Source organism: Notechis scutatus, chromosome 13, assembly GCF_049901735.1.
Source record: "Notechis scutatus isolate UNSWTSFEM ecotype Mainland chromosome 13, rNotScu1.2, whole genome shotgun sequence".
NCBI classification, from domain to species: Eukaryota; Metazoa; Chordata; class Lepidosauria; order Squamata; family Elapidae; genus Notechis; species Notechis scutatus.
The window spans coordinates 10,511,301-10,538,891 of NC_142021.1; the positions used below are offsets into that span (position 1 = coordinate 10,511,301).

General features: G+C 45.4%; 1 protein-coding gene across 1 annotated transcript; it reads left to right on the top strand.

Moving 5' to 3' along the window:
- Positions 1–98: 98 nt before the first annotated feature.
- Positions 99–27,195, top strand: SLC15A4 (solute carrier family 15 member 4). The gene is made up of 8 exons (XM_026687087.2): positions 99–1,442; positions 8,993–9,288; positions 10,940–11,114; positions 12,649–12,738; positions 16,688–16,856; positions 18,055–18,210; positions 22,381–22,539; positions 25,568–27,195. Exons 1-8 carry the CDS (start codon positions 861–863, stop codon positions 25,702–25,704), a joined length of 1,764 nt encoding a protein of 587 aa, XP_026542872.2. The 5' UTR covers positions 99–860; the 3' UTR covers positions 25,705–27,195.
- Positions 27,196–27,591: the final 396 nt, after the last annotated feature.

Sequence of the window (27,591 nt, forward strand, 5' to 3'; positions counted from 1 at the left end):
GCAACACGGTTGCACGTGACAAAAACCCATGACTCGTTTTGGGCGTGCACTGTTGTTCGACTCTCTCTGATGATGCTCTTGGGGGTGTGGGGGGAGTCCAAAGAAATAAAGAACGAGAAGGGAAAGGCACGCAGGTTTGGAATAAAGCCGCCTCCGATCCGGACCGGCTCCGAATTGCCCCCCCCCAAAAAACGCGCGCTTGCAATTCGAGTTTATTTTTGCAGCGAAAGGAAAACCAGGAAGACGCAACTCACGGCGGGAGGGGAAGCCGTGAGCGACGGCTCGCGGCGGCCAATCGGCGAGCGCGGCCCGGGCCGAAAGAGGCGGGCTTTAAGAACCACCTGGGCATTCCAAGCAAAGAGGCGAAGCGGCGGCCGGCAGAGGCGGCGGCGGGAGGGGGAGAAGGCTCCGAGAACGGCGGCCCGAGCCAGGCTTTTCTAGCGAGTTGTGGGGAGGAGGAGGAGGGGGAGAGACTCTGGCGCGGCTCGGAAGAGCCCCCGGAACCTGGAGATTACGGGTTCGAATCCCACTCGGGGAAGAGATTGGGTTTGGAAACGCGGGGGTTAGTTTAAAAGTTTCGGGGTACGTGGGTTCGTCCGGCTCTTGAAAGTCAGCCCCGCTTCGTTCTTTAGTTTCTAAGAGGGGATCTGAGCAACCGAGGAGCTTGGAAGTTGCCTGGAGTAGGGAGGAAGGGTTGGAGGGTGCCACAATTGGGTGAGGGTAGGGGAACCCCAAAGGTTCCTGGGTCCTTAAGGGAGGGGACATTTTAGCGGGATTTAAGTAAGGATTAGGGTTAGGGAAGATATTTTCAGTTGGGTCACCCAACAGGAGAAGTTGAGTAAGGAGTTGGCCAACCAGCAATGCAAGAGGTTGAGCCCAACGAGAGGAGCCCGCTCTTAGAGCCCAATGCCCGGTCGCCCGTCTCCTTCCCTGCGGCCAACATCTTCCACGGACGGCGCTTGGCATGTGCCGCTGTGCTTCTAGCTGAGCTGCTGGAAAGGGTGGCCTTCTACGGCATCACCTCAAACCTGGTCCTCTTCCTCAATGGAACTCCTTACAATTGGGAGGGCGCCCAAGCCAGCCAGGCCCTCCTGCTCTTCATGGGCATCACCTACCTGGTCTCCCCTTTTGGGGGCTGGCTGGCCGACGCCCTGTTGGGCAAATTCCCCACCATCTTGGTCAGCATGGCAGTCTACCTCTTGGGCATGCTGGCTTTCCCTGCCATGGCCATTGCTCCCAGCCGCCAGTGGCTCTGTGGGGAGCTTCATCCGTGGCCCATTGAGAACTGCTCATCGCCTCTGCAGAGCAATACCACCTCTGCCCCGTGCCCATCACAAGGAGACACGCGCTACTGTCTCATCGCCTCCTATGTCGGCTTGGTGCTGGTTGGGCTGAGCGTGGGCTCCGTCAAGGCCAACATCACCCCCTTTGGAGCTGATCAGGTGGAGTAGTCTTCATTGTCTTCTTCTCTAACAAAGGGTTGGGTTGGGTTGGGTTGGGTTGGGTTGTCAAAGGGGCAACCAAGCCAACAGGTTGGACAGCTTCATGTCGGTCCTTAGTTGGTGATGTAGATCTTCTCTGCCATAACACCATAGTTAAGTAGGAAACCAGGTGCTTTCTTAAGATGGGTTCCATGAGAGGTTGGGCCATCCTTGGCTTGGGTGCTTTTATAGAAATTTCTGCACTAAATAGGGTGGGAAGATAATTAATAGCCTTCCTATGCTAGATTATCGATGATCATCTTCCCCATTTCCAGACATGGCTGCAGAAGCACCTGGAAAATGGTGGCTTACAGCACCTTCTCCAACCTGGTGGGACCCATCAACTCATAGGTTTGGCCACAATGGTCAGTTCAAAAAAGGTTGGGGTGGACAATGCTGAGTTAAATGCAGCAATGGCCTCAAATGATAGTTGGCAGCTTCTTGGCCTTCAAGCGATGAGCAGCGATTGATTTTAACAGTGAGACCCACCATGTCAACTCAATTCTTGTAACCTTCTGGTTTTGTGGGTGTGTCGCATGGGATGCTCAAAGTATGGAGTTTTTCTTGGTTCTCCTTCTCACATAATCTATGGCTTTGTAGATTCTGAGATTGGCTTCCCATATCTAATCCTCATGATAGTCGTTTCTATCAACTGTCCCTTCCTCTTTCCTTCTCTACCACCAAATTAGTGTGTTGTGGAAGATTCTCAGAGTTGGTTTGAAAGGCTCTTCATATTGGGAGAGACCCAAGAAAGGTAACACCAGAAGAAAAGCTACCTTTGAAATGTGGTGTGAATTGACGTCTCTTCTCAAGAACATTGAGATGGCTTTGCTCCCAAGCTTACTTGATTTGTGTGTGTGTGTGTGTGTGTCATAAGTACGTTATCTCCATAAACGAATGACCTGGGCCAGTCTACTGTTTGCTTTAGAAGAAGACAGGAAATCTAAGCTAGAGAAATGTTTGGTAGGTTCTTCTCGATTCTTCTGTCCTTCAAGGGTATCTATGGGTGAGGTCTCCTTTAACAGATACTGTTTGGGTTGGTTAGACAATGGAGGGTTAAGAAATATTTCTGAGTAGGCCAGATTTAAAATTGGAATCTTAAGCTGCTCTTTAGACCAAATTGTCCCCATTAAGAGTGGATGTTTTCACATGCCCTGAATGTGCTTGCTCGGCTTTTTTTGAGAGACTAGTTTCTGTTTCTTGCAAGCTCATCCTTCTTCCCCACTTCTGCAGTCTTTGAGATATGTTTACATCATTACATTTGGCTTGTTTAAGCTGTATAACTTTCTAGGTGGCTAAAATAGCTGTGGTGCTATTTTAGGATCATGGGAGTTGTAGTCACAGTCATTTGGCCTGTACCAGATTGGTAAAAGTAAGAGACTGACTTCCTGAAAAATGTGTACCAAACTGTTCCCCAGAGGCAGCCAGTTGAGTATACAAAAAAAACATTTGTGTTCTGTTGAGACAAAGAAATTGGCCTCTTAAACTTCCCAGTATGCTAATATCTCTCTTTTGCTTACCACACTGTATTTCTATATAATTCTTTCTCTGTGCTAATCGCCCTGACCTGAAATGCACACAATTGTGGCCTTGTGACCAGTCAGACACGTGATACCAAAAGAGGAAAGTTTGTTCCAGAAAATGCACACAACAACTTGCCTATTGTGGGGTTGGTCCTCCAGATGTTGTTGATATGACTCTCCCCGTCAGCTGGCTGATAGCAAGGAATTCTGGATTTGTAATTCGACAACATCTGGAAGATCTGTCTCTGCGGAAATGAAACTTGGACTTTGAGGAAACAGCATCAAAAAGAGGATTGACACATTTGAACTTCAGAGTTGGAGAAGATTGCAACCAAGTCAAGATTCATCAAGTCGTCAAACAGATAAATCCAGAGTTCTCACTCAAGGCATGAATGATCAAGCTCAAATTGTCCTACTTTATGTGAAGACCTCTGGAGAAGGTTCAGATGCTAGAAAAGATGGAAGGAAAGGAAGAAGATGAGATAGATGGACTCAAGTTACAGTGATGATTGGAAGATATTCTTGAAGGCATCATTCCGGAGAAAATTTATGTAGAGAGTCAACACCAACTTCATGGCATTCAGTCAATCACAGATGAAGTCAAATTTCTGTTTCCTATCAATCAACTTCCTCTGTTGAACTAAGATGTAAACCAGGGATGTCCAACCTTGGAAACTTTAAGATCCATGGACTTCAATTCCTAAAATTCTCTAACTAGCATGCTGGTTGGGGAACTGTGGGAGTTGAAGTCCACCCATCTTAAAAACATGCTGGCTGGGAATTCTGGGAGTTGAAGTCCACCCATCTTAAAGTATGCTGGCTGAGGAATTCTGGGAGTTGAAGTCCACCCCTCTTAAAGCATGCTGGCTGGGGAATTCTGGGAGTTTAAGTCCACAAGGCTTAAAGCTGCCAAGATTGGACATGCCTGCTGTCAACCAAAGTTTGTCAAGACGCACCTTCATTGTTCTTCTCTCAGAAATGAATGTTATGTTTTTTTTCATTTTACCTATGTTGTTTTAATTATACCCGCAAAACACAGTTACACCTTGTTCCAAATAGACAGACTTGAGCAATGCAGTGATTTCATCCCAAAGTGCTGTAAAGGAGGACTTTTTCTCATTGCTCTCCCAGCTGTTTTCAAGTTCCTCTTTTAAATTGGTTTGTTTCCTGTTCCTCTCTTTGACACATGGTGATTTTTTTTTTAAAAACCCCAACCATGACTTCTCATAGTTCTGAATTCAGCTGTCATCACTGCAAGGAAATGAAACCCACCTGAAACCTAAAAATGGCAAAGGTTGAGAAGCCCAAAATCCTTCCACATGTCACCAGGGGGACGAGCGATTCTTAACTCATTGTGGTCAAAGGAATCCTTTGTATATTTTGCTTACTGCATATTTCTCCAGGAACTCAAAGCACGGAGTCTGTCCTCCAGTCTTGGCCCCCTGCAATAAGTAGTCCTCGATTTATGTCCACAGTAGGAACCAGAAAAATCATCATTAAGAGCTGTGATGGTGCAGTGGTTAGAATGCAGTACCACAGGCTACTTCTGCTGATTGCCAGCTGCCAGCAGTTTGGCAGTTCAATTCCCACCGGCTCAAGCTTGACTCAACTTTCCATCCTTCCTTCTGAGGTCGGTAAAATGAGGACCCAGATTGTTGGGGGTGATATATGCTGACACTGTAAACCTTCCTTCCATCCATCCATCCATGGTGTACAGAGGTTAGAATGCATCATTGCAGGCTGACTCTGCCAACTGCCAGGAGTTCGATTCTCAAGGTTAACTCAGCCTTCCATCCTTCCGAGGTGGCTAAAATGGGGACCCAGATTGTTGGGGGCAACAGGCTGACTCTGTAAACTGCCTAGAGAGGGTTGTAAAGCATTGTGAAACGGTATATAAGTCGTAGTACTATTGCTTTTTCTCTTCCTTCCTTCCTTCTTTCCTTCCTTCCTTCCTTCCTTCCTTCCTTCCTTCCTTCCTTCCTTCCTTCCATCCATCCATCCATCCATCCATCCATCCATCCATCCATCCATCCACGGTGGTTCAGGGGTTAGTATGCAGCATTGCAGGCTGATTCTGCCCACTGCCAGCAGTTCGAGTCTCACCAGGTTGAAGGTTGACTCAGCCTTCCATCCTTCCAAAGTGGGTAAAATGAGGACCCAGATTGTTGGGCGCAAGAGGCTGATTCTGCAAACCACTTAGAGGTGTGAAGCGGTGCATAAGTCTAAGGGCGGTTGCAATTAAATGATGTGGTCATTAAGGGAGGCATCACGTGACCACACTCCATTTTACCACTTTTTTGCCGCAGTCATTAAGTGGGACATGCGACTACAACCTTCCCTTTTTTTGACTTTGCTTGTTGGCTGGGAAGGTCATAAATGGTTACCATGTGACTCCCAACACACTGCAAACATTGAACATTTGTCCACTGGGGTATAAAATGGTCTTCTCAAGCAAGTGACTGGATTAGAAGGCCTTTAAGGTCTCTTCCAACCTTGTTATTCTAAGTAACCTAAGTAAATGCATAATCTAAGTGCCTGGTTTATGGTCCTCCAAAATTACACACCCCTAATCTTATTTACTGAGGGACATGGTGGCTCAAGTGGCTAAGATGCTGAGCTTGTTGATCAGAAAGGTTGGTGGTTCAAATCCCTCACGCCGTATAACTGACTGAGCTCTTATTACTTGTCCCAGCTTCTGCCAACCTAGCAGTTCGAAAGCGCGTAAAAATGCAAGTAGAAAAATAGGGACCACGTTGGTGGGAAGGTAACAGCGTTCTGTGCGCCTTCAGCATTTAGTCCTGCCGGCCACATGACCATGGAGACGTCTTTGGACAGCGCTGGCTCTTTGGCTTTGTAATGGAGATGAGCACCGCCCCCTAGAGCCGGAAACGACTAGCATGTATTATGTGCAAGGGGAACCTTTACCTTTTAATCTTATTTATTTCCCTGATTTTAAAACCTGGGACACTATGAAAAGAAAAGAATCCAAATTCCAGGGGACTTTCTTTCCTTTGAGTGGTTTTAAGCAAACCAGAAGAAAGAGGGCTAGGAATGAGGGCAGCAGCCCTGTTTGGTCCTCATCCAGCTGTGTTGGCATAGATTCCCGAGACCAGAAACTGGATCTTTTAATGAGGCCACGAACAAGCCCTGTTAGTTAAGGAGGTTGGCTTCATGCAAGCCGGGATGGCATCATTGAACCAAAAACACAGCAAAACAAGTCTCTGGATGATTCAGCTGGCACAGGAGGAATGTTCTGAATTTTTTATTTTCTTCCCTTTTTTGTGAGAGAGAGAAACAGTAGTGGCTTTTCATCCGCAGCTGTGTCATAGAACAGCAGCCCCAATGAGTCATGAAAAATGGGGTTTGAGGGCCAAGGGTGTGTCCTGTGTGGATAGATATATCCCTATAACAGCTGCTGGGAAGTCAGTCCCCCCAAAAACAGCGACTTATTATTCTCTGTTCTCAACGTTTCTCAACTTTGGCTGCTTTAAGATACGTGGACTTCAACTCCCAGAATTCCTCAGCCAGCCACGGAGTTCCACCAATTAGGATGTGATTTTTCTCCTTGGTGATTCTTTGTTTAGGGTAATGATACCATGGACAAGAAATGTAGGGCATAGTATTAATTTGGAAGACTGGGAAAGAATTTGGAAAAAAATACACAAAATAATGAAATCAACAGTATATAAAGAGAATCAATACAAAATGTGTTATCTGTGGTATCTGACCCCTTTGTGATTAGCCAATATGTATCCAAATTTAAGCCCAGTTTACTGGAAATGCAAACAAGGGGTACCTTCTTCCACGCTTGGTGGCTTTGCCCAAAGAGTAAGAAATATTGGACAAAAATACGAACATGGATAAGAGAAATTACAAGCATTCAATTAGAACTTAAGGCAGAAATCTTTTTATTGGGAATAATAAAAGGTGAATATGCAAAATAAATAAAATACTTAATTTTACATATAATTTCTGCGGCGAGGATAGCACTTGCAGTGTTTGGAAGGATGATCGGATGCCAGTAGAAAATAATCCAAAAGGTTTACGATTGCACTGAAATGGACAAACTTAACCCTAAAATTAAAAGAAAAGGAAGACAGTCTGGGAAAACTGGTATAATTGGATAAATAATAGAAACCAGTGAGTCAATAAATAAGGAAGAATATAAAGAGGTTATAGTAGGAGTAATAACCAGATATATGAAATAAGTATTAGAATATTGTTTGATAAGAAAGCACCATCCTAACTAATTTGTAATTTATACGTTCTTTGTTTTTGTTTCGTTTTTTAACGATTTGTATTTTGTATTTATCTTTTTAATGTTTAATAAAGTTTTTCTAATTTAAAAAAAAAAAAGATATGTGGACTTCAACTCCCTGAATTCCTCAGCCAACCATGGAGATCCACCAATTAGGTGGATTAGGAGATCCACCAATTAGGATGTGGTTTTTCTCCTTGGTGATTCTTTGATTAAGATAGTTCTTCCTGCTTGCTTGTTTGTCTGGTGTCAATCCCTGCTTATCTAGTTACCGGCTGCAGGGGAGGATGTATTAGTAAAGCTGTACAGGCATGACCGTTGGAAGTTAAGACGGCACTGAAAAAAGTGACTTTAATGGCCATTTTTCACACTTAACAACGGTTGCAGCATTCCCGTGGTCACAAGATCAAAATTCAGATATTTGGTAACTGGTTTTTATTTATGACGTTTTCAATATCTTGGGTCATCTGATCTTTTTGACTTTCTGACAAGCAACTGTGTTACTAACTTAAAAACTCCAATGATTCACTGAACAACTGCCAAGGATGGTCATAAAATGGGGCAAAATTCGTGTCTTACGTAGCAACGGAAATGCTGGGCTCAGTTGTGGTTATGATTCGAGGACTACTTACATTGAGTGGATTAGAGAGGGCTGTGTAACTCTAGATCAGTTTCTCAAAGTTGGCAGCATTAAGATATGTGGACTTCAGCTCCCAGAATTCCCCAGCTCAGAAAAGCTGACTGGAGAATTCTGGGCGTTGATACCCACATGTCTTTATGCCACCAAGGTTGAAAACACTGGATTTACAAGAATGCTACTTCATTCTTATAGGATAGAAGAACAAAATCTTGAAAATCTGCCAGAACTTTCTTCCACCGCCTCTTATACCCAATAGAATCAAAGTGGGGGTTTTCTTGAGTTTCTTTCTCACTCTTTTCCATGGTTGGCTGGGGGAATTCTGGGAGCTGAAATCCGTTCATCCTGAAAGGTCCAAGGTTGAGAAACTCTGCTCTCCACACGGACTAAAAATGGAAGTCTATTTTGCATTTCTCAGTTGCTTTTTATAGAGGCAAAAGATTTGCACCTGCTCTTTCAAAGTTTGCTTCCTGAAATATCTCTGGTCTCCTTTGTATGGTATTATAAACATTATGCCTGTAAAATGTTCCTGCTGCACGTGGGATTCCCCCTGTGATTGAAATGATTATTCGAGAGAGAGAGACAATTTATAGATAGATAGATAGATAGATAGATAGATAGATAGATAGATAGACACACACACACCCCATATATATACACACACACACACACTAGCAGGGTACCCGTGCTTCGCTATGAAACTATGTGATCGGGCAAGTTTTGGGGAGGAAAATAAGGAGAGAAAAAATTCTGCCTCTGCCTACCAGCAATCCATTGGTATTCATCTGGCTAGCGTCCTGTCAGTGTGTGTGAGAGTGGAGGGCTGTTTGGAAACTGAAACAGTATTTGCTGTGTGAGCAAGGAGGAGACAGCAAGGAGCCTGGCCGTGGCTTAGCTGAACTGCATATGGAAGAGATTTCTTTTCAGGTGGGGAGCGGGGAGTAGAACTTGTCAGAGTGTGTTAATAATAATAATAATATAGGAAATATTAATGTTCCAATGGTGATTTTGAAAAATCCTTTCTTAGCAAGCACCTAGAACTTTCCTCATATAGATTTCTTCTCCCTGGGGGGAAAAAAAATGTCTCCTTTAGGTGAAGGATCGAGGTCCGGAAGCCACCCGGCGTTTCTTTAACTGGTTTTACTGGAGCATCAATTTGGGAGCCATCCTCTCTCTGGGGGGCATTGCGTACATCCAGCAGAACGTCAGCTTCGCCATCGGCTACATCATCCCCGCGGTTTGCATTGTCGTCTCCTTCGTGGTCCTCCTGTGTGGCCAGAGTGTCTTCATCACCAAGCCACCGGATGGCAGCGCCTTCACCGACATGTTCAGAATCCTGGCTTATTCTTGCTGTAACCGAAAACAGCCAGAGCAGTTTTCCAGCCCTAGGTAGGTATATATATATAAGTGAAGGCTGAAGTCTGTGTGTGTGTGTGTGTGTGTGTGTCTTGGTTGGTGTAAAAATGGGAGTCTGGGTGTGCATGAAGTTTGCGTTGCTTAAGATCTAGGGGAGGGCTGTGTTAAACCAGCTTTGTGGGGTCTTGAAAGTGACTAGTCCCCCATAGGCATTTTTGCCCAGCCTTTGGCAGCACCTTGGTTTTCTTTGTTGTGCGTTTGTGGTTCTTGAAGGCCTCCAAAACTGCCCTTCAAAATTTTGATGGGCAGTTTACTCTACAATATAGCACTCCTTCCTTTCTCCTCTCTTCCCTTCCTTTTTCTCTTTCTCTCCCTCCCTTCCTTCCTTTGTTCCTTCCTTCCTTCCCCCTTTCTCTTTTGCTTCTCTTTCTCCTTCCTTCCCTCCCTCCCTCCCTTTCCATCCCACCCCATCCTATACAGAGTATTTCAGACATTCATGCAAGCCTTTGACATTTTCCTGGAAAAAAAAAACAACTGCCTTCAATCTGAAAGCATTTCAATTTCTGATTTGCACCCTAACCAAAAGGCAGTATTAAATCCTTCCACCCTTTCTCCTTCCTTCCTTCCCCTTCCACTCTTTCTCCTTCCTTCTTTCCTTCCTTCCTTCCTTCCCCTTCCATTCTTCCCCTTCCTTCCTCCCCTCCCCTTCCACCCTCCTTCCTTCCTTCCTTCCTTCCTTCCTTCCTTCCTTCCTTCCTTCCTTCCTTCCTTTCCAACCTTTCTCCTTCCTCCCCTCCTTCCTTCTTCCTTCCCCTTCCCCCTTTCTCCTTCTTCCCCTCCTTCCTTCCTTCCCCGTTCGCCCTTTCTCCTTCCTTCCTTCCTTCCTTCCTTCCTTCTTTCCTTCCTTCCCTTTCCACCCTTTCTCCTTCCTCCCTCCTTCCTTCCTTCTTCCTTCCTTCTTCCTTCCCCTTTCTCCTTCTACCCCTCCTTCCTTCCTTCCCCTTTCACCTTTCTCCTTCCTTCCTTCCTTCCATCCATCCTTCCTTCCTTCCTTCCTTCCTTCCTTCCTTCTTTCCTTCCTTCCTTTTCCTTTCTCCTCCCTCCCTCCTTCCTTCCTTCTTCCCTTTCTTCCTTCCTTCCTTCCTTCCTTCCTTCCTTCCTTCCTTCCTTCCTTCCTTCCTTCCTTCCCTTCCTTCCTTCCTTCCTTCCTTCCTTCCTTCCTTCCTTCCTTTCCACTCTTTCTCCTTCCTCCCCTTCTTCCTTCCCCTTCCCCCTTTCTCCTTCTTCCTTCCTTCCTTCCTTCCTTCCTTCCTCCCTCCCTCCCTCCCTCCCTCCCTTTCTACCCCACACCACCCCCATCCTATACAGACCATTTCAGACGCTTCATGCAAGCCTTTGACATTTTCCTGGGGGGGGGGGGGAAACCTGCCTTCCATCTGAAAGAATGTCCATTTCTGATTTGCATCCTAACCGAAAGGCAGTATTAACCTTAGTCCGTCCCCCTCCCACCCTTTCTTGGAATCCGTCGAGAGTCTTCCCCTTTTGAGACCCCCTGGATATCTGGCACCACAACCGCCTTTAAAAAAATAAATAAAAATAAAAATAAAAGCCCAGCTTCCAAGTCTTTGGGGTGATGCAAAGCTGTGAAGGAGCCACAGAATAAATCCCCCTCTTCTTTTCAAAGGGGCTCCCAGGGGATCCTCCACCCGTCTCAGCCTTCCAAGGAGAACCTTTTGGAAGCGGCCAAGGCCTCCAATGGGGGCCCTTTCCAAGAAGACAAAGTGGAAGACGTCAAAGCCTTGGCCAAAATCATCCCCGTCTTTTTGGCTCTCATACCGTACTGGACAGTCTACTTCCAGGTGAGGAAGGATGGACCCTGGTTCCCTTTGCATTTATTTTCCAGGCCGGGATTCAACATTGTGTTTCTACTCACGGTTCTGTTGGGCGTGGCTTGGTGGGGCGTGACAGGGGAAACGATACCGCAAAATCTCAAATTCTGACCCTACTCCAGGGGGAAGGAAGGTTGCTGTAAAATCCCCATTCCCTCCCCATCCCATTTAACCTGCTTTCCAGGACAGAAGGCTTCCTGTGAAAATATAATGGCAAGGATAAATTACCGAAAGGTCCTTAATTAGAGGATACAGGCTAACGGCTTGTCCAATGGAAGGCATTGACATGCTTTTTGAATGGTTGGCGAGGATAATCTATTGCAGCGCAGCAACGGTGGCAAAATAAATATTGGATCTAACCAGTGGTGGGATTCAATTTTTTTTTTACTACCGGTTCTGTGGGCGTGGCTTGGTGGGCGTGGCAGAGGAAGGGTACTGCAAATCCCCCTTCCCTCCCCCACCCCACTAACCTGCTTTCCAGCTCCGTTCTCCTGGGCAGGGCAACCAAAGGAGACCCAGCCGATCAGCTGGGACTCAATGGGAGGCAGAGAAGAGGTGGGATTGGCTGGTTCTCCAAATTTCTGCTACCGGTTCTCCAGAACTGGTCAGAACACTGGCACAACCTATTTTTTTTATTTTGTTTGCCAATTGTTACAAGAAAAAAGGGAAAGGGTATAATAGTGATCTGAATGGGACATGGGGTATAAGAAAATAAGGCACCTCTGGCACGTGGCAACCTATATGCAAACTGGTAGGGAAGGTGCAGCAAATTAGATATTAGCCTGATCTGAATGTCTTCACCTTCAAAACAAGATAAAGTTTCTAGTCCTCGTGTATAGAAAGAAAGCTTGAGAATGTGCCTGAGCAAAGCCAGAGGCATAAAGGAGAATTTTCTGTCCATAACTGCTGTTTTTTTGTTTGTTTGTTTGTTTTTTGCAAAAACTGAGTTAACCAGGTGATTGATCTAATCCAGGGGCCAACCTTTTGGACCTCAGGGACCACCAAACTCATAATTTTAGGTCCCAGGGACCACTAACCAGTTCTATGGGCGTGGCCTAATTTGTGGGTGTGGCTTGGTGGTCATGTGATTGGCTGGGCATGGCTTGTATGTAAATGTTATAAATATTTATATAAATATTGATTTTTTTTTTTGTAAAAAAAGAGCAACTTTTACCCAAGATCAGGCAGATTGAGTTGCAAACTCTGCCCACTGCAAGCAGTTTGATTCTGAACCAGCTTGTTGACTCAGCCTTCCATCCTTCCAAGTTGGGTAAAATGAGGACCCAGATTGTTGGGGGCAAGAGGCTGACTCTGTAAACCGCGTAGAGAGGGCTGTAAAGCACTGCGAAGCGGTATATAAATCTAAGTGCTATTGCTGTTGCCACGAGTTGGTTGGTCAGGCTCAAGTAGGTCCAGCTGCTTCTAAGCCATTGACAAAGAAGGGTTGAACCTTCTGGGTTTTGTACAGAACGCTGCTGAACAACAGATCCTTTTGACTTCACAGATGCAGACCACTTACGTCCTCCAGAGCCTCCACCTGAGAATTCCACAGTTTTCTAACAGCACCTCAAACGGCACCACGAACGCCCACACGGTGAGCCACAAAGTGAAAACTGGATAACAGAGTTGGAAGGGATCTTGGAGATTTACTAGTCCAGCCCTCTACTCAAGCAGGAGACTCCTTAGATCAGGGCTGTTAAACTCCTGGCCCGGGGTGTGTGTGTGTGTGTGGATGTGTCATGCACTGGCCACATGCACGCCTGGTTTAGCGAAGGGGGGAAAAGTCCCAAATATGTCACATGGTGACGCCGTGAGTTTGACACACCCCTGCCAAATGATTGTCCAATCTCTTCTTGAAAATCTCCAGGGATGGAGCACCTGCCAGCCTTACCTTATACCATCATTTTCCTTTGTAAACCAATGTTTACAACAAACTACATCCGTGCACACACAGTCTTCCAGAGATGTCGTGCCCCTGGTGGAATCTGATTCCAAGGGGGAGGTCGATCAGCTGACAGGGAGTGGGAGTGTGGCTCTGGTGGCTGTGGAGGAAACTGGGGAAGTGCACAATCCAGCTGGGCCTTCAGAGAAAGACCCAGGCCCACCCCCTCTTCATCCTAGGGCATGCAGAGAGGAACAGAGAAGGGAGCAACATGGCTTATGGGAGAGAAAAGGGCCCTGATCCCTTTCATTAGTTACGGCTGGGAAAACAGGATTTTAAAAGGTCGTTTGCGCACAGCACCTTTTTGGAAGCAAAGTGTGAATTATCTTTGTCAAGTCTTACCTGGGTTGCGGAGTCCTCCCAACTGTATGCATTTCGTTATCTTTTGAAGTCTGCAATTCCTCATCCTGCCCTGCCTTGTTAATTGCTGCAGCTGTGGTTTGTGTTGGTTTTTATTTATAATCTATATGTACTCCGGGTTTGGATGGAATTTCTTCCCTTTAAAAACTGTTCCTGGGAGAGTTTTTTCTCCAGCTGAGGATAACTGGACATTGGGGGCCAAGTTGGAGGAATTAAAGGGACTTTACCTACTTTTGTGACTTTGTTGCTTTTGTGCCACGCCCCTTTGGGTCATCACAGAGATTAACAGAGTTGGAAGGGACCTTGTAGGTCATCTAGTCCAACCCCCTGCCCAAGCAGGAGACCCTACACCATTTCTGACCAATGGCAGTCCAGTCTCTTCTTGAAAGCCTCCAATGATGAAGCTGCCATAACTTCTGAAGGCAACTTCTGTTCCAGGGGTTGATTGTTCTCCCTGTCAGAAAAATTCTCCATACTCCTGTCTTGGCCATTTCAACATTCCTGGTGCGTTTTATCCAGCATGAATATTTCATCGTTCGAGTCATCATGGGGTTTTTTGGGTGTGTGTGTGTGTGTGTGTGAACCCATCAGAGATCCTGGCGAGACTTTCCCCCGTTTAATTGAGACTTTTCACCCTTCGCCTCTTGAACTTTTCCGGTGATTACAGAGGAGGGAGTCACTTTCTGCAAGCGGCTAAGGGTATCTTGGTTTGACCCGGGTCAAAATCTTGCAAGGTGGAAATTTTAATGAAGAGCGGGCCATCCGCAGAAGGTCTGAAAGCACAGAGAGAGGACGGAGGGCTCGGTGTTTGTGTAAATAATGATTTTAGGGATGATTTCTTGCTGTGCAGATCCTGTGTGCTGATGGTTTAACCTCTGATCCCTCCTGAAAATCTCACTCTTTCACTGCTTGTGGGTTGATGAAGACAGATCCTTAATGAGTTGTTTCTGTGTGTCAGAAAGGGAGGAGGGATTTTAATTTCTCTGCCGACAGGATTTTGTTTTTCACTTCTGGGAAGTTGGCTGGCCGGTGCCAAAGATTTAGCAGATGTTCTCCAAAGCCAAAAAGCCATAGGGGTAAATGCAAAGTAGAACAACTTGCCTGCAGAAGTTGTGGGTGCTCCAACACGGGAGGTTTTTTAAGAAGGGATTGGACAGCCATTTGTCTGAAATGCCATTTCATGTTTCCTGCCTGTGCTGGGGGTTGGACTAGAAGACCTCCAAGGTTCCTTCCAAGTCTGCTATTCTATTATTCTGTAAATAGAGCTGCGGTGCACAGTGGTTAGAGTGCAGTACTGCAGGCTACTTCTGCTGATTACTGGCTGACTGCAATTTGGCAGTTCGAATCTCACCAGGCTCAAGGTTGACTCAGCCTTCCATCCTTCCGAGGTGGGTAAAATGAGGACCCAGATTGTTGGAGACAATATGCTGACTCTGTAAACCACTTAGAGAAGACTGTAAAGCACTGTTCTCTAAGTCAAGTGCTATGCCTTCCTTCCTTCCTTCCTTCCTTCCTTCCTTCCTTCCTTCCTTCCTTCCTTCCTTCCTTCCTTCCTTCTTCCCTTCCTTCCTTCCTTCCCTGTTGCACAGTGGTTAGAATGCAGTACTGCCGGCTACTTCTGCTGAGTGCTGGCTGACTGAGCAGTTCAAATCCCATCAGGCTCCAGGCTGACTCAGCCTTCCATCCTGCCAAGGTCAGTAAATGAGGATCCAGATTGTTGGGGCAAGAGGCTGACTTAAACCGCTTAGAGAAGGCTGTAAAAATGCTGTGAAGCAGTATATAAAATCTAAGTGCTATTGCCCTTCCTTCCTTCCTTCCTTCCTTCCTTCCTTCCTTCCTTCCTTCCTTCCTTCCTTCCTTCCTTCCTTTCCTTCCTTTTCCTTTCCTTTCCTTTCCTTTCCTTTCCTTCCTTTCCTTTCCTTCTTTCCCTTCCCTTCCCTTCCATGTTGCACAGTGGTTAGAATGCAGTATTGCAGGCTAATTTTGCCCACTGCCAACAGTTCGAATCTCACCAGGCTCAAGGTTTTGACTCAGCCTTCCATCCTTCCGAGGTGGGTAAAATGAAGACTAAGATTGTTGGGGGCAAGAGGCTGACTCTGTCAACCGCTGACAGAAGGCTGGAAAGCGCTGTGAAGCAGTATGTAAGTTTAATTGCTATTGCTACAGTAGGTTCTGCGCTCTCACACACATTAATCATTGCTGACATGGGGTTGAGGTTCTTCACCAAGCAACATGGTGGCTATCTGCACAGAACAGAGTTCCCGTAGTGACGACTAGAAGGCTGAGTTGGGGTTGCTGCCTTCACCGCTATTTCCCCACCCCAGTTCTTAACAGGTTAACAGAGTGGGAAGGGACTTTATACGTCATCTAGTCCCACCCCCTTGCCCAAGCAGGTGACCCTACACCATTTCTGACAGATGGCAGTCCAGTCTCTTCTTGAAAGCCTCCAGTGATGAAGCTCCCACAACTTCCGAAGGCAACTTCTGTTCCACTGGTTGATTGTTTCCACCGTCAGAAAATGTCTCCTTATTTATAGGTTGAATCTCTCCTTGTTCCGTTTCCATCCATTATTCCTTGTCTGGCCTTTGGGTGCTTTGGAAAATAGCTTGACCCCCCTCCTCTGTGTGGCAGCCCCTCAAATATTGGAAGACTGCTATCATGTGTCTCGTGGTCCTTCTCTTCACTAGACCAGCCATGCCCAGTTCCTGCAACTGTGTGTTTTAGTCTCCAGGCCTTTGATCATCTTAGATAGATTCAGATTAACAGAGTTGGAAGGGACCTTGTAGGTCATCTAGTTCAACCCCCTGCCCAAGCAGGAGACCCTACACCATTTCTGACAAATGGCAGTCTAATCTCTTCTTGTAAGGCTCCAGGGATGAAGCGCCCACAACTTCCAAAGGCATCTTCGGTTCCATGGGTTGATTGTTCTCAATGTCAGAAAGTTCCTCCTTATTTCTAGGTTGAATCTCTCCTTGTTCAGTTTCCATCCGTTATTCCTCGTCTGGCCTTCGGGGGCCTTGGAAAACAGGTTGACCCCCTTCCTCCTCTCTGTGGCAGCCCCTCAAATACTGGAACACTGCTCTCCTGTCTGCCCTGGTCCTTCTCTTCCCTAGACTAGCCAGGCCCAGTTCCTGCAGCTGTTCATCATATGTTTCAGCCTCCAGTCCCCCAATCATCCTGGTTGCTCTTTTCTGCACTCTTTCTAGAGTCTCAGCATATATTTTTTTTATATATTTTATAGTTTCCCGCAGCTTGGCTGACCATGTTTGATGCTGTCCTCATCCTCATCCTCATCCCCCTGAAAGACAAAGTGGTGGACCCCATGTTGAAGAAGAAGGGGCTCCTTCCTTCCTCGCTGAAGAGAATCGCCTTTGGGATGTTCTTCGTCATGTGTTCTGCGTTCGCTGCAGGTGAGGCACAGGATTTTGGGTTATGGAGTGCCGCCGCTGGATACTGCAGGCGATCGATATGGTGTCATGATCGACATCTCCACTGAGAAACGAGACTTTTGCCATTGGGCTTCTAGGGTTGCTCCAATGAATGACTTTAGCTATTAGATTTGTTCTCATATAACGGCTGGCAAATGGGGCATTAAGCGAAGCGGTCGATAAGTGAAACTGAGGCCACACGTAGAGCTTTCCTTTGCTTTACAGACCCGTGAAGGTCATCCGTACATCTTTTACTATTTGTAAAATGACTTTTTCCCTCACGGTTGTAACTTTGTACGGTTGCAAAACAAGGCCGTCACTAAATGGGAATGACCTGCCATTGAAGAACACTTTGTTTCAACAAAAACAAAATTTCCAGTGATCCTGAAATCTTCACCACTGCAATCCACCAATTGCAATTTTACTGGCCGGATGCCCTCCCTGTTGCCAGTGCAGAGTTATATTCAGCAGATAGATTCTCATCGTGCCCAGAGAGAGAAATATCTGCCTCTACCTGGGATCAAACTAGCCTATTTATCTTATCTATCATCCACACATCCATCCATCTATCTCTTATCTATCTATCTATCTATCTATCTATCTATCTATCTATCTATCTATCTATCTATCTATCATCTATATTATCTATCTATCTATCATCTATATTATCTATCTATCTATCATCTACATTATCTATGTATCTCTCTCTCTCTATCTATCTATCTATCTATCTATCATCTATATTATCATCTATCTATCTATCTATCTATCTATCTATCTATCTATCTATCTATCTATCATCTATATCTATGTATCTCTCTCTCTCTCTCTCTCTCTATCTATCTATCTATCTATCTATCATCTATATTATCTATATAGAGCTCCACCTCTAGGCCACCACACCACTCTTTTTGGGGGGCGGGGTCCCTATTACAGGACGCTAAACCCCTCGTAATTCTCTTTCGGATGGTTCGGATGATACTTGCACGCTTGATCCTAAACAGGGTGACCCGTCAGGGCAAGCACCGTGGGTAGATTGCAAACGTTGCGATCAAAAGCGCAATGCTTTGCAGGCGCGTGCGCGAGGTCAGGAAACAACGTGGCGGAAACGCGCAGGTGGAACAATCCGACGGGGTGTGGCTGGTTGCGAGTCATTTCCCGTGCGTTTTTCCCTTCCTAGGAATATTGGAAAGCGACCGGCTGAGGAGGGTGAAGACCAAGACGATCGATCAGAAGATTGGGACGGCCGTCTACCACGCGGCCGACATGTCCGTCTGGTGGCAGGTCCCTCAGTATATTCTGATCGGAATCAGCGAGATCCTAGCCAGCATCGCAGGTGGGTTCGGCACGTCGCGAGGGAGATAGGAAAACAGGCCCCGTTTAAGCCTATCTTCGTTTGGTCTATCATTCCTTAGCCTAGAAGACACGGGATTGCGAATCTCAATCCTTGGAGAATCTGAGCAGAAAATCCAGGGCCAATTGGCTCGGTCCTGAGCCATTGTTGGTTTAGATAGTTTCCACTGAGTAACCAAATTGGCTGCTGCGGCCCCCTCTTCCTCCCCCTCCCGCTCCTCCTCCTCTTCCTCCTTTTTTTCACAAACCTCACTCCCTTCTAGCACTTGATGATGTTCCCCAGTTGGGTCATGAAATGTCTGCAAGAAAACAACCAAGTTCAGAAAGCACCAAGGACCCCACAGTTTTTTTCCTCCTCCTCCTCCTCCTCCTCCTCCTCCTCCTCCTCCTCCTCCTCCTCCTCCTCCTCCTCCTCCTCTTTTCCACAAACCTCACTTCCTTCTAGTATTGATGATGTTCTCCAGTTGGGTCTGCAAGAAAACCACAAACCTCAGAGAGCCCCTGAGTGATCCCTCGTACACTTATTTACATTTATTTATAGTTAATTTCAGATTTCCAGTCTCCTGTGGGTTTGGGGCCCATAAAACCCCAAGTCTAAGGTGTCAATGCAAACTACTTACAAACTACTATTGGCCCAAGCCAGGATTTAACTCAAGGGAAGCAGTCTGGTTGTTGGACGGTCTCTAGGCTGTTCTTGGTGGGTTTTTAGAAAATTCCTGGCTTGAGTTAACAAGGATGTTGGTGGGCCCCCTTTCCTGGTGCATAACTATCCAGGCTCATAACCGGCGATTGATTTTCTTTCTCTCTCTATTCCTCTCCTCCCTCCAACTTTCCTGGGTGCAACCTGCAAATGGGAGGGATGCGCGTGGCCATAAAATCTCATTTTCTGCTCCGTTTCACACACATTTTGGGTTCATTAGGAGAAGAAAAAAAAAAGCTGCCAGCCTCTTACTGTTTCGCGGAGCCCTCATTCCGCCTCGTCTTCTAATTAAATCAGAGCCGCGTTCTCACCGTGGGAGCCCAACCCGTTCTGATAAGTTTGGTTTCTCTGGGGGTCCTTTTTGCTAGCAGGGACAAACTCGCCTCCAAGTTTACGGGCATGAGTTGGGCGTTTTTGAGTCTAGAAGCCAAATGTAAACCGAGGAGCACCTGGGAGAAAGATGCCAGATGAAGGCCCGGTGAAGACTACTTCCAACATTCAGAGGGACAGTTTGGCCTAGTGGTGAAGCCGCCAGGCTAGAAAGCGGGAGTCTGTGAATTCTAGTTCCTCCTTAGGCATAAAAGCTGGCTGAGGGCCAATCACCAGGAGATGGCGAGTTCTAGTTCTGTCATAGGCATGAAAGCCAGCTGGATGACTTTGGGGCAATGACCAGAAGACTGGAAGTTCTGGTCCCATCTTAGGCATGAAAGCCAGTTGGGTGACTGGGCAAATCACGAGGAGACTGGGAGTTCTAGTCCTGCCTTAGGCATGAAAGCTGGCTGGGTGATTGTGGCCCATTACTAGGAGACTGGGAATTCTAATCCCACTTTAGGCATGAAAGCCAGCTAGGTGACTTTGGGCCAATCATCAGGAGACTGGGAGTTCTAGTCCTGCCTTAGGCATGAAAGCTGGCTGGGTGATTGTGGCCCATCACTTAGGAATCTGAGAATTCTAGTTCCACCTTAGGCACGACTATGGGCTGGTCCCTCTCTCTCAGCCCAACTCGCTACTCAAGATTGTTGTTGTGGGGAAAATAGGAGGTGGAAGATGTGTTGGATCTGCTCACCACCTTGAGTTACTCGTAAAAGATCGATGAGAGCCGGGTCCGAATAAATAAATAAACCCCTGATTTGCAAAAGGGCAATCTCCCTAAACTAGGAATGTGCAACCTTTTGAGTGTTGTGTCTCTTTTTCGGTGTGTTGCTCGTTCTAAAACTGTGAGCAGCACACAAGCACAATTACACTGCTGGTATTTAGGTTTCATTAAAATTCAGTACAACAGAGCTGTCCTTATTTTCCAGTCGTAACGTTGAATTATTTTTCCCCCTCTGGACACATTTGAAATGGCAATTTGGCCATTTGCTCGAGAGGCCTCCAGAGGCACCTTTAAGGCTTAGTGGTGTGTGTGTGTGTGTGTGTGTGTGTGTGTGTGCACAGACAGAATTGGGGATGGGGCATTCAGATTTTGAGTTCTGGATAGAGAACAAGACTTTCTCGTTCCTCATTCTTGGGTTCCTTTCAATTGGGAACAAGCCACGTTCTTGTCCTCTCTTCTCCGGGATGATTCGAATTTAGAAAATAAGGACTTCGCTTCTCTCTTGAGTTCTGGAGAGGCTTCGATTGGAAAAGAGAGCTCGTTTTTGGAGGCCGTCAAATCAATGGATCGACGGCTCTCCTCCAAGTCTCTAACTTTGTTAGTTGTAGCTGTGCGTTGACCACGAGAGGGCAGAATTTTCAGAGGTTTGGGATGCAGAGAGAATAAGAATGGAGTGGAATGGAATAGAATAGGAATATGAATTGGAATGGAAAGAATAGAATAGAATAGAATAGAATAGAATAGAATAGAATAGAATAGAATGAATAGAATAGAAAGAAGGAGAAAGGGAAGAATAGGAAGAATAGATAGAATAGAATAGAATAGAATAGAATAGAAGGAGGAGAAGGAGAAGGGAGAAGAATAGGAATAGATAGAATAGAATAGAATAGGAATAGAAGGAGGAGAGGAGAAGGAGAAGAAGGAATGGAAGGAGAAGAAGGAGAAAGAGAGCAGAAAATCATTGAACAGAACAGAACAGAATGAGGAGAAGGAGAAAGGAAGAAGCAGAGAAGAATAGAATAGAATAGAATAGAATAGAATAGAATAGAATAGAATAGAATAGAAGGAGGAGAAGGAGAAAGGGAGAAGAATAGGAATAGAATAGATAGAATAGAATAGAATAGAATAGAATAGAAGGAGGAGAAGGAGAAAGGGAGAAGAATAGGAATAGATAGAATAGAATAGAATAGAATAGAATAGAATAGGAATAGAAGGAGGAGAAGGAGGAAGGGAGAAAAAGGGAAGAGAAGGAGAAGAAGGAGAAAGAGAGCAGAAAATCGAATTGAACAGAACAGAACAGAATGAGGAGAAGGAGAAAGGAAGAAGCAGAGAAGAATAGGAATAGAATAGAATAGAATAGAATAGAATAGAATAGAATAGAATAGAAGGAGGAGAAGGAGAAAGGGAGAAGAATAGGAATAGAATAGATAGAATAGATAGAATAGAATAGAATAGAATAGAATAGAATAGAATAGAATAGAATAGAATAGAATAGAATAGAATAGAATAGAAGGAGGAGAAGGAGAAAGGGAGAAGAATAGGAATAGATAGAATAGAATAGAATAGAATAGAATAGAATAGGAATAGAAAGGAGGAGAAGGAGGAAGGGAGAAGAAGGGAAGAGAAGGAGAAGAAGGAGAAAGAGAGCAGAAAATCGAATTGAACAGAACAGAACAGAATGAGGAGAAGGAGAAAGGAAGAAGCAGAGAAGAACAGAACAGACAAAATAGAATTGAGTTGCAAGGGACCTTGGAGGTCTTCCAATCCAGCCCCTGCTCAAGCAGGAGAACCTACAGTACCATTTCAGACAAACGACTGTCCAGTCTCTTCTTAAAAACCTCTAGTGATGAAGAACCCACGATTTCTGGAGGCAAGTTCTATTGCACTGGTTAATCGTCTTCCCTGTCAGAAAGTTTCTCCTCAATTCCAGGTTTCTTCTCTCTTTGATTAGTTTCCATCCGTTGCTTCTTGTCCTCTGGCGCTTTGGAAAATAAATTGGCAAAACTTGCCCAGTGATTTCGGCCTGGCGCTTTCATTTTTGACATCAGAGGCTGCCACATTTTTGAATTTCCAAGCGCAAAAGCCAAAAACGTCCTTGTTCAATGGCGAGAACACCATAAGAGTATAAAATCTGCAGGACAAGTGAATTAAAAGGCAAATAAATTTTAAATGTCCAAAAATCCATTGCTTCACCACCGTCCCGAGAGCGACTTAGGTTTTACGCCTAGCACTACAACTCCCAATGAAATAAAGCAGTGGGAGATTTGAGGCACAGAAACAGCAACAAACTTGACTTGTGAAGTTAGCTTGTGAATTAACCATGGTGTGTCTGTCTGTGTCTTCTTTTTGTGTTCCAGGTTTGGAATTCGCCTACTCTGCGGCTCCAAAATCGATGCAAAGTGCAATTATGGGCCTCTTCTTCTTTTTTTCTGGAATTGGGTCTTTCGTGGGCTCAGGACTCTTGGAGTTGGTTTCCCTCAAATCGATCGGTTGGATGAGCAACCACACGGATTTGGGTCAGTTATTTCTATTGGCTTGGATTTTTCTTTTTTAAAAAAAATATGCAGGCAGAAAACCATATTCATTCAGGTTTACCTTTTAGCAAACACTGATCCCAATGTTGGTGGTAAGTCAAGGAGACTCTATAATAAACACATTCTCCTCTGAAATTTAGTGGTTCTCCAAGATTTCAAAGAAGAATGTGCTCCTCAACTTATGACCCCAGGAATCCTCAACTTACGACCATGGAAGACAGTTGTTCTCCAAGATTTCAGAGGAGAATATGTTTATTACAGAGAGTCCCGGACTTATGGCCATGGAAGACAGTGGTTCCCTAAGATTTCAGAGGAGGATGTGCTGGAGAATCTTGGAGAACCACTATCTCCCATGGATGTAAGTCAAGGACTACCCTATAATAAACATGTTCTTCTCTGAAATCTTGGAGAACAACTGTCTCCCGTAGTTGTAAGTCAAGGAGTCTATTGCAAAGAGTCCTTCAACTTACATCATGGGAGATAGTGGTTTGCCAAGATTCTCCAGCACATCCTCCTCTGAAATCTTGGGGAACCACTATCTTCCATGGCCATAAGTCAAGGACTCCCTATAATAAACACATTCTTCTCTGAAAACTTGGAGAACATCTGTCTTCCAATGGTCATAACTCAAGGGCTACCCACTATAAATACTTTCTTTTCTGATATCTTGGGAAACAACTATCTTCCGTGGTCATAAGTCGAGGATTCCCTGTAATAACCACATTCTTCTCTGAAATCTTGGAGAACCATTGTCTCCAAGTCCTCTACTGCAAGGAGTCCTTTGACTTACAGCCATGGGAGATAATGGTTCTCCAAGATTCTCCAACACATCCTCCTCCGAAATCTTGGGGAAATCACTGTCTTCCATGGCCATAAGTCCAGGACTAGCCATAATAAACATCTTCTCCTCTGAAGTCTTGGAGAACCACTGTCTCCAAGTCCTCTACTGCAAGGAGTCCTTTGACTTACAGCCATGGGAGATAATGGTTCTCCAAGATTCTCCAACATCCTCCTCCGAAATCTTGGGGAAACCACTGTCTTCCATGGCCATAAGTCCAGGACTAACCATAATAAACATCTTCTCCTCTGAAGTCTTGGAGAACCACTGTCTCCAAGTCCTCTATTGCAAGGAGTCCTTTGACTTATAGCCATGGGAGATAGTGGTTCTCCAAGATTCTCCAACACATCCTCCTCCGAAATCTTGGGGAAACCACTGTCTTCCATGGCCATAAGTCCAGGACTAACCATAATAAACACATTCTCCTCTGAAGTCTTGGAGAACCACTATCTCATGGTGAAGAAGCTGAGTGAGAGGCAACTTCGTAGCGTGGGATCATCCCACCTCACTAAACGAGCCCATGGGGGACTTTTTTGTGGTGGGGGGCAGCATGAAAGTTCTCAGGACCTTCTTGAATCAAGCAAGAAACTGATTCAGCAAGGCCAGCCCTACAAATACTCGATGGGCAATTATTTAACCCAATGAATCGATCCGTTTTCTTCCATCCCTTCGCCGTTCGTGATGTTGGCTGAAGTCCTCTCCTTCACGGAATCTGCGAGAGCCTGAAATTGCCAGCCAGCAGTTCCTCTAAAACGATTAAAATTAGTTCTGCCTCGTGAGCGAGAGGAAAAGATTTTTATGGCATTTCACAGTCTGATCCGTTAAAAAAAGTGGGGCGCGGGGAAAGGCAGCCCTTTAAGCTCCTGTGCTTTTCAGGGGATATAGATCTATATCTATATATCCTGTTTTTAAGCGTCAGGTGGAAGAGCTTCTGGTGTGGTTCTCGCTTCCGATTTTAAAAAATGGGTCTAATTGAATTAATGCTTGCAAAGGAAAGAGGCTTCGCCTTGACACGGGGGTATTGCAGGCGAGCTGACAAAATGCAGATATGTTTCTTAAGCAACGGAAATGCTTAATACATTTTGATTGGGCTATAAATGTCAGGAAATCAATAGCTTCCTTCTTCCTCCCTCCCTCCCTCTCTCTTTCTCCTTCCTTTGTCTCTTTCTTTTCTTTCTTCTTAACTTCCTCTCTCCCTCTTTCTCCTTCCTTCCTTTGTCTCTTTCTTTTCTTTCTTTCTTTTTTCTTTCTTTCTTTTCCTTCCTTCCTTAACGTCCTCCCTCTTCCTCCTTCCTTCCTTTGCCTCTTTTTTCTCTTTCTCTTTCTTTCCTTCTTAACTTCCTCCTTCCCTCCCTCTTTCTCCTCCCTTCCTTTGTCTCTTTCTTTTCTTTCTTTCTTTTTTCTTTCTTTTCCTTCCTTCCTTAACGTCCTCCCTCTTCCTCCTTCCTTCCTTTGCCTCTTTTTCCTCTTTCTCTTTTTTTCCTTCTTAACTTCCTCCTTCCCTCCCTCTTTCTCCTCCCTTCCTTTGTCTCTTTCTTTCTTTTTCTTTCTTTGCTTCCTTCCTTCCTAACTTCCTCCCATCCTCTTTCTCCTTCCTTCCTTTGTCTCTCTTTCTCTTTCCTTTCTTCTTAGCTTCCTTCCTCCCTCTTTCTCCTCCCTTCCTTTACCTCTTCCTTTTTCTTTCTTTTCTTCCTTCCTAACTTTCTTCCTCTTTCTTTCTTTCTTTCTTTCTTTCTTTTTCTTTCTTTCTTTCTTTCTTTCCTTCCTTCCTTCCTTCCTTCCTTCCTTCCTTCCTTCCTTCCTTCCTTCCTTCCTTCCTTCTTTCTTTCTTTCTTTCTTTCTTTCTTTCTTTCTTTCTTTCTTTCTTTCTTCCTTCCTTCCTTCCTACCTACCTACCTACCTTCCTCCCTTCCCCTTCATTTCCTTTCCTTCTCTTTCTCTTTCTCTTCCTCTTTCTTTTTCTTTCCCTCTCCTCTCCTCTCCTTTTTTCTTTCTTTCCTCATAGCTGTACACCTTACTTAGGTGAGTCCCGACTTTCACCTTAAATCATACCCTTTTAGGACACGTCCTAACTTCCCTGGCTCCATCCACAGACTAAAAAGGAATATATTTGCTTCATTCCCGTTCTCGGGTCCACTGCTTAGCCCGTCTTCTCACTTTTTTTCCTGGCAGGTAACATCAACGGTTGCCATTTAAACTACTACTTCTTCCTCCTGGCGGTGATCCAGGGGGTCACCCTGCTGCTTTTCCTCATTGTGTCAGTCAAATACGACCGCCAGAAGTCAAGGACTAACGCCGGACGGACTTGACGGGGGACCGTAAACGGAAGACAAACGGAAGTCCGAGAGGATCAGGAGATGGGGCTGACCCGTTTTTATTTTGACTTGCATGATTTTGACTTCTAGGTTGGCCCCCCCACCCTCCCTGCTTTTAAACCCCCTCCCCAACCCCCCGCCCGCTAAAGCAGAGAGTGCCTTATACTAGCAAACTAATTTTTACAGGCTGCGTCCTGTGATGTAGGCCGGATAGGATCAAAGGTGTCCAGGTTTCTCCGATGCTGTTTTTCCCCAACCCGTCTGCTCAAGCCACAAAGTCGCATCTGAAAACCCGAAACAATGAACCCGAGAAGCGTTTCAACTTCCCTTCCAGCGTGACAGATGGACGGACAGAACCGCGCAACGCGGAGTGACTTCGCGAGATCACGTCAGATCCTGCCTTGGAAATGATTACTTTCTCCCCTTGGACGCCTTTCGGAGGTTCCTAGGTAAAAGGTGCGGACATCAAAGTCAGGTTTGTTGAGTGGCTGTGCATCGAAACTTCTCTCTCACACACATATGAACACACCGGAAGTCCACAGGGGTAGGACTCCGAAGCTCTACCAACGACTCTGGCATTATGGCTGGGGATCATAGGTCTTTTAGTCCAAAGTATGAAGAGGTCTAGTTAGACAGGGATGAAATAAAGCATATTTTTAAGCTACTGTAGGTTTTGGGAGATGTTTGGTTTGGTTTTATTTGGGAGTGTGAAACTGTGTTTGGTGTGATATTTTTGCCTGTTTCCTGACCCCTCCCTCCCTCCCTATATTCTTTCCTTCCTCTTTCTCCTCCCTCTTTTTGCTTCCTTCCTCCTTCCCTCCCTCCCTATATTCTTTCTTTCCTTCCTTCCTCTTCCTCCTCCCTCTTTTTCCTCCCTCCCTCCCACCCTCCCTATATTTCTTCTTTCCTCCCTTCCTTTCCTCCCTCCCTATATTCCTTCCTTCCTTCCTTCCTTCCTTCCTTCCTTCCTTCCTTCCTTCCTTCCTTCCTTCCTTCCTTCCTTCCTTGGTTTTTTTTTTAATGACATATGGGTTGAAATCAGAGATGAATATTCAGGTAAAGTTCTCAATTTCTCATCCACTCGTGTTTTCCAAGTTGTCTCGGCCACAACCTTGACTCGGCAACCCTTTTATCCAACTCTTTGCACTGAATTTTAGAGTTCAGAGGGAAGAAACTTTGCCTGTTTTTTTAAAAAAAAAAAATCCTGAGAATTGCTCTTTAATTCTTAAGCAGGGAAGGCAGGCCGACCTTCTCTTCTCTTTTAAAAATATCAAGTATCTTCCTTTAAACTTGTTTACAAAAACCTTGTGATGTGACCCTGTGTAAATAAACTTCAAAAAAAGGTTCGTCTCCTTATTTTCTCTCCAAATTCAGTCTTTTTTTTTTTCATCCTTGTTTAGCAACCACAACGAGAGTGGCCATTTGGTTGTTTAGTGAAATGAAACCCAAACACAGCTTAGGGGACTGGAGGATAAAACATACGATGAACGGTTGCAGGAACTGGGCCTGGCTGGTCTAGGGAAGAGAAGGACCAGGGGAGACAGGAGAGCAGTATTCGAGGGGCTGCCACAGAGAGGAGGGTGGTCAAGATATTTTCCAAGGCACCTGAAGGCCAGACAAGGAATAATGGGTGGAAATCAAGGACCAAGGAGACATTCAACCTGGAAATAAAGAGAAATTTTCTGACAGTGAGAACAATCAACCAATGGAACAGAAGTTGCCTTCGGAAGTTGTGGGAGCTTCATCCCTGGAGGCTTTCAAGAAGAAACTGGACTGCCATTTATCAGAAATGGTGTAGGGTCTCCTGCTTGGGTGAGGGGTTGGACTAGATGACCTACAAGGTCCCTTCTCATTCTGTTAATCTGTTAATCCCAACTGTGC

Coding starts and splice junctions, on each gene's coding strand:
- SLC15A4 (XM_026687087.2), top strand. CDS start 861: ATGCAAGAGGTTGAGCCCAACGAGAGGAGCCCGCTCTTAGAGCCCAAT. Junction 16,857..18,054: donor GTGTTCTGCGTTCGCTGCAG/GTGAGGCACAGG, acceptor TTCCCTTCCTAG/GAATATTGGAAAGCGACCGG. Junction 18,211..22,380: donor GATCCTAGCCAGCATCGCAG/GTGGGTTCGGCA, acceptor TTTGTGTTCCAG/GTTTGGAATTCGCCTACTCT.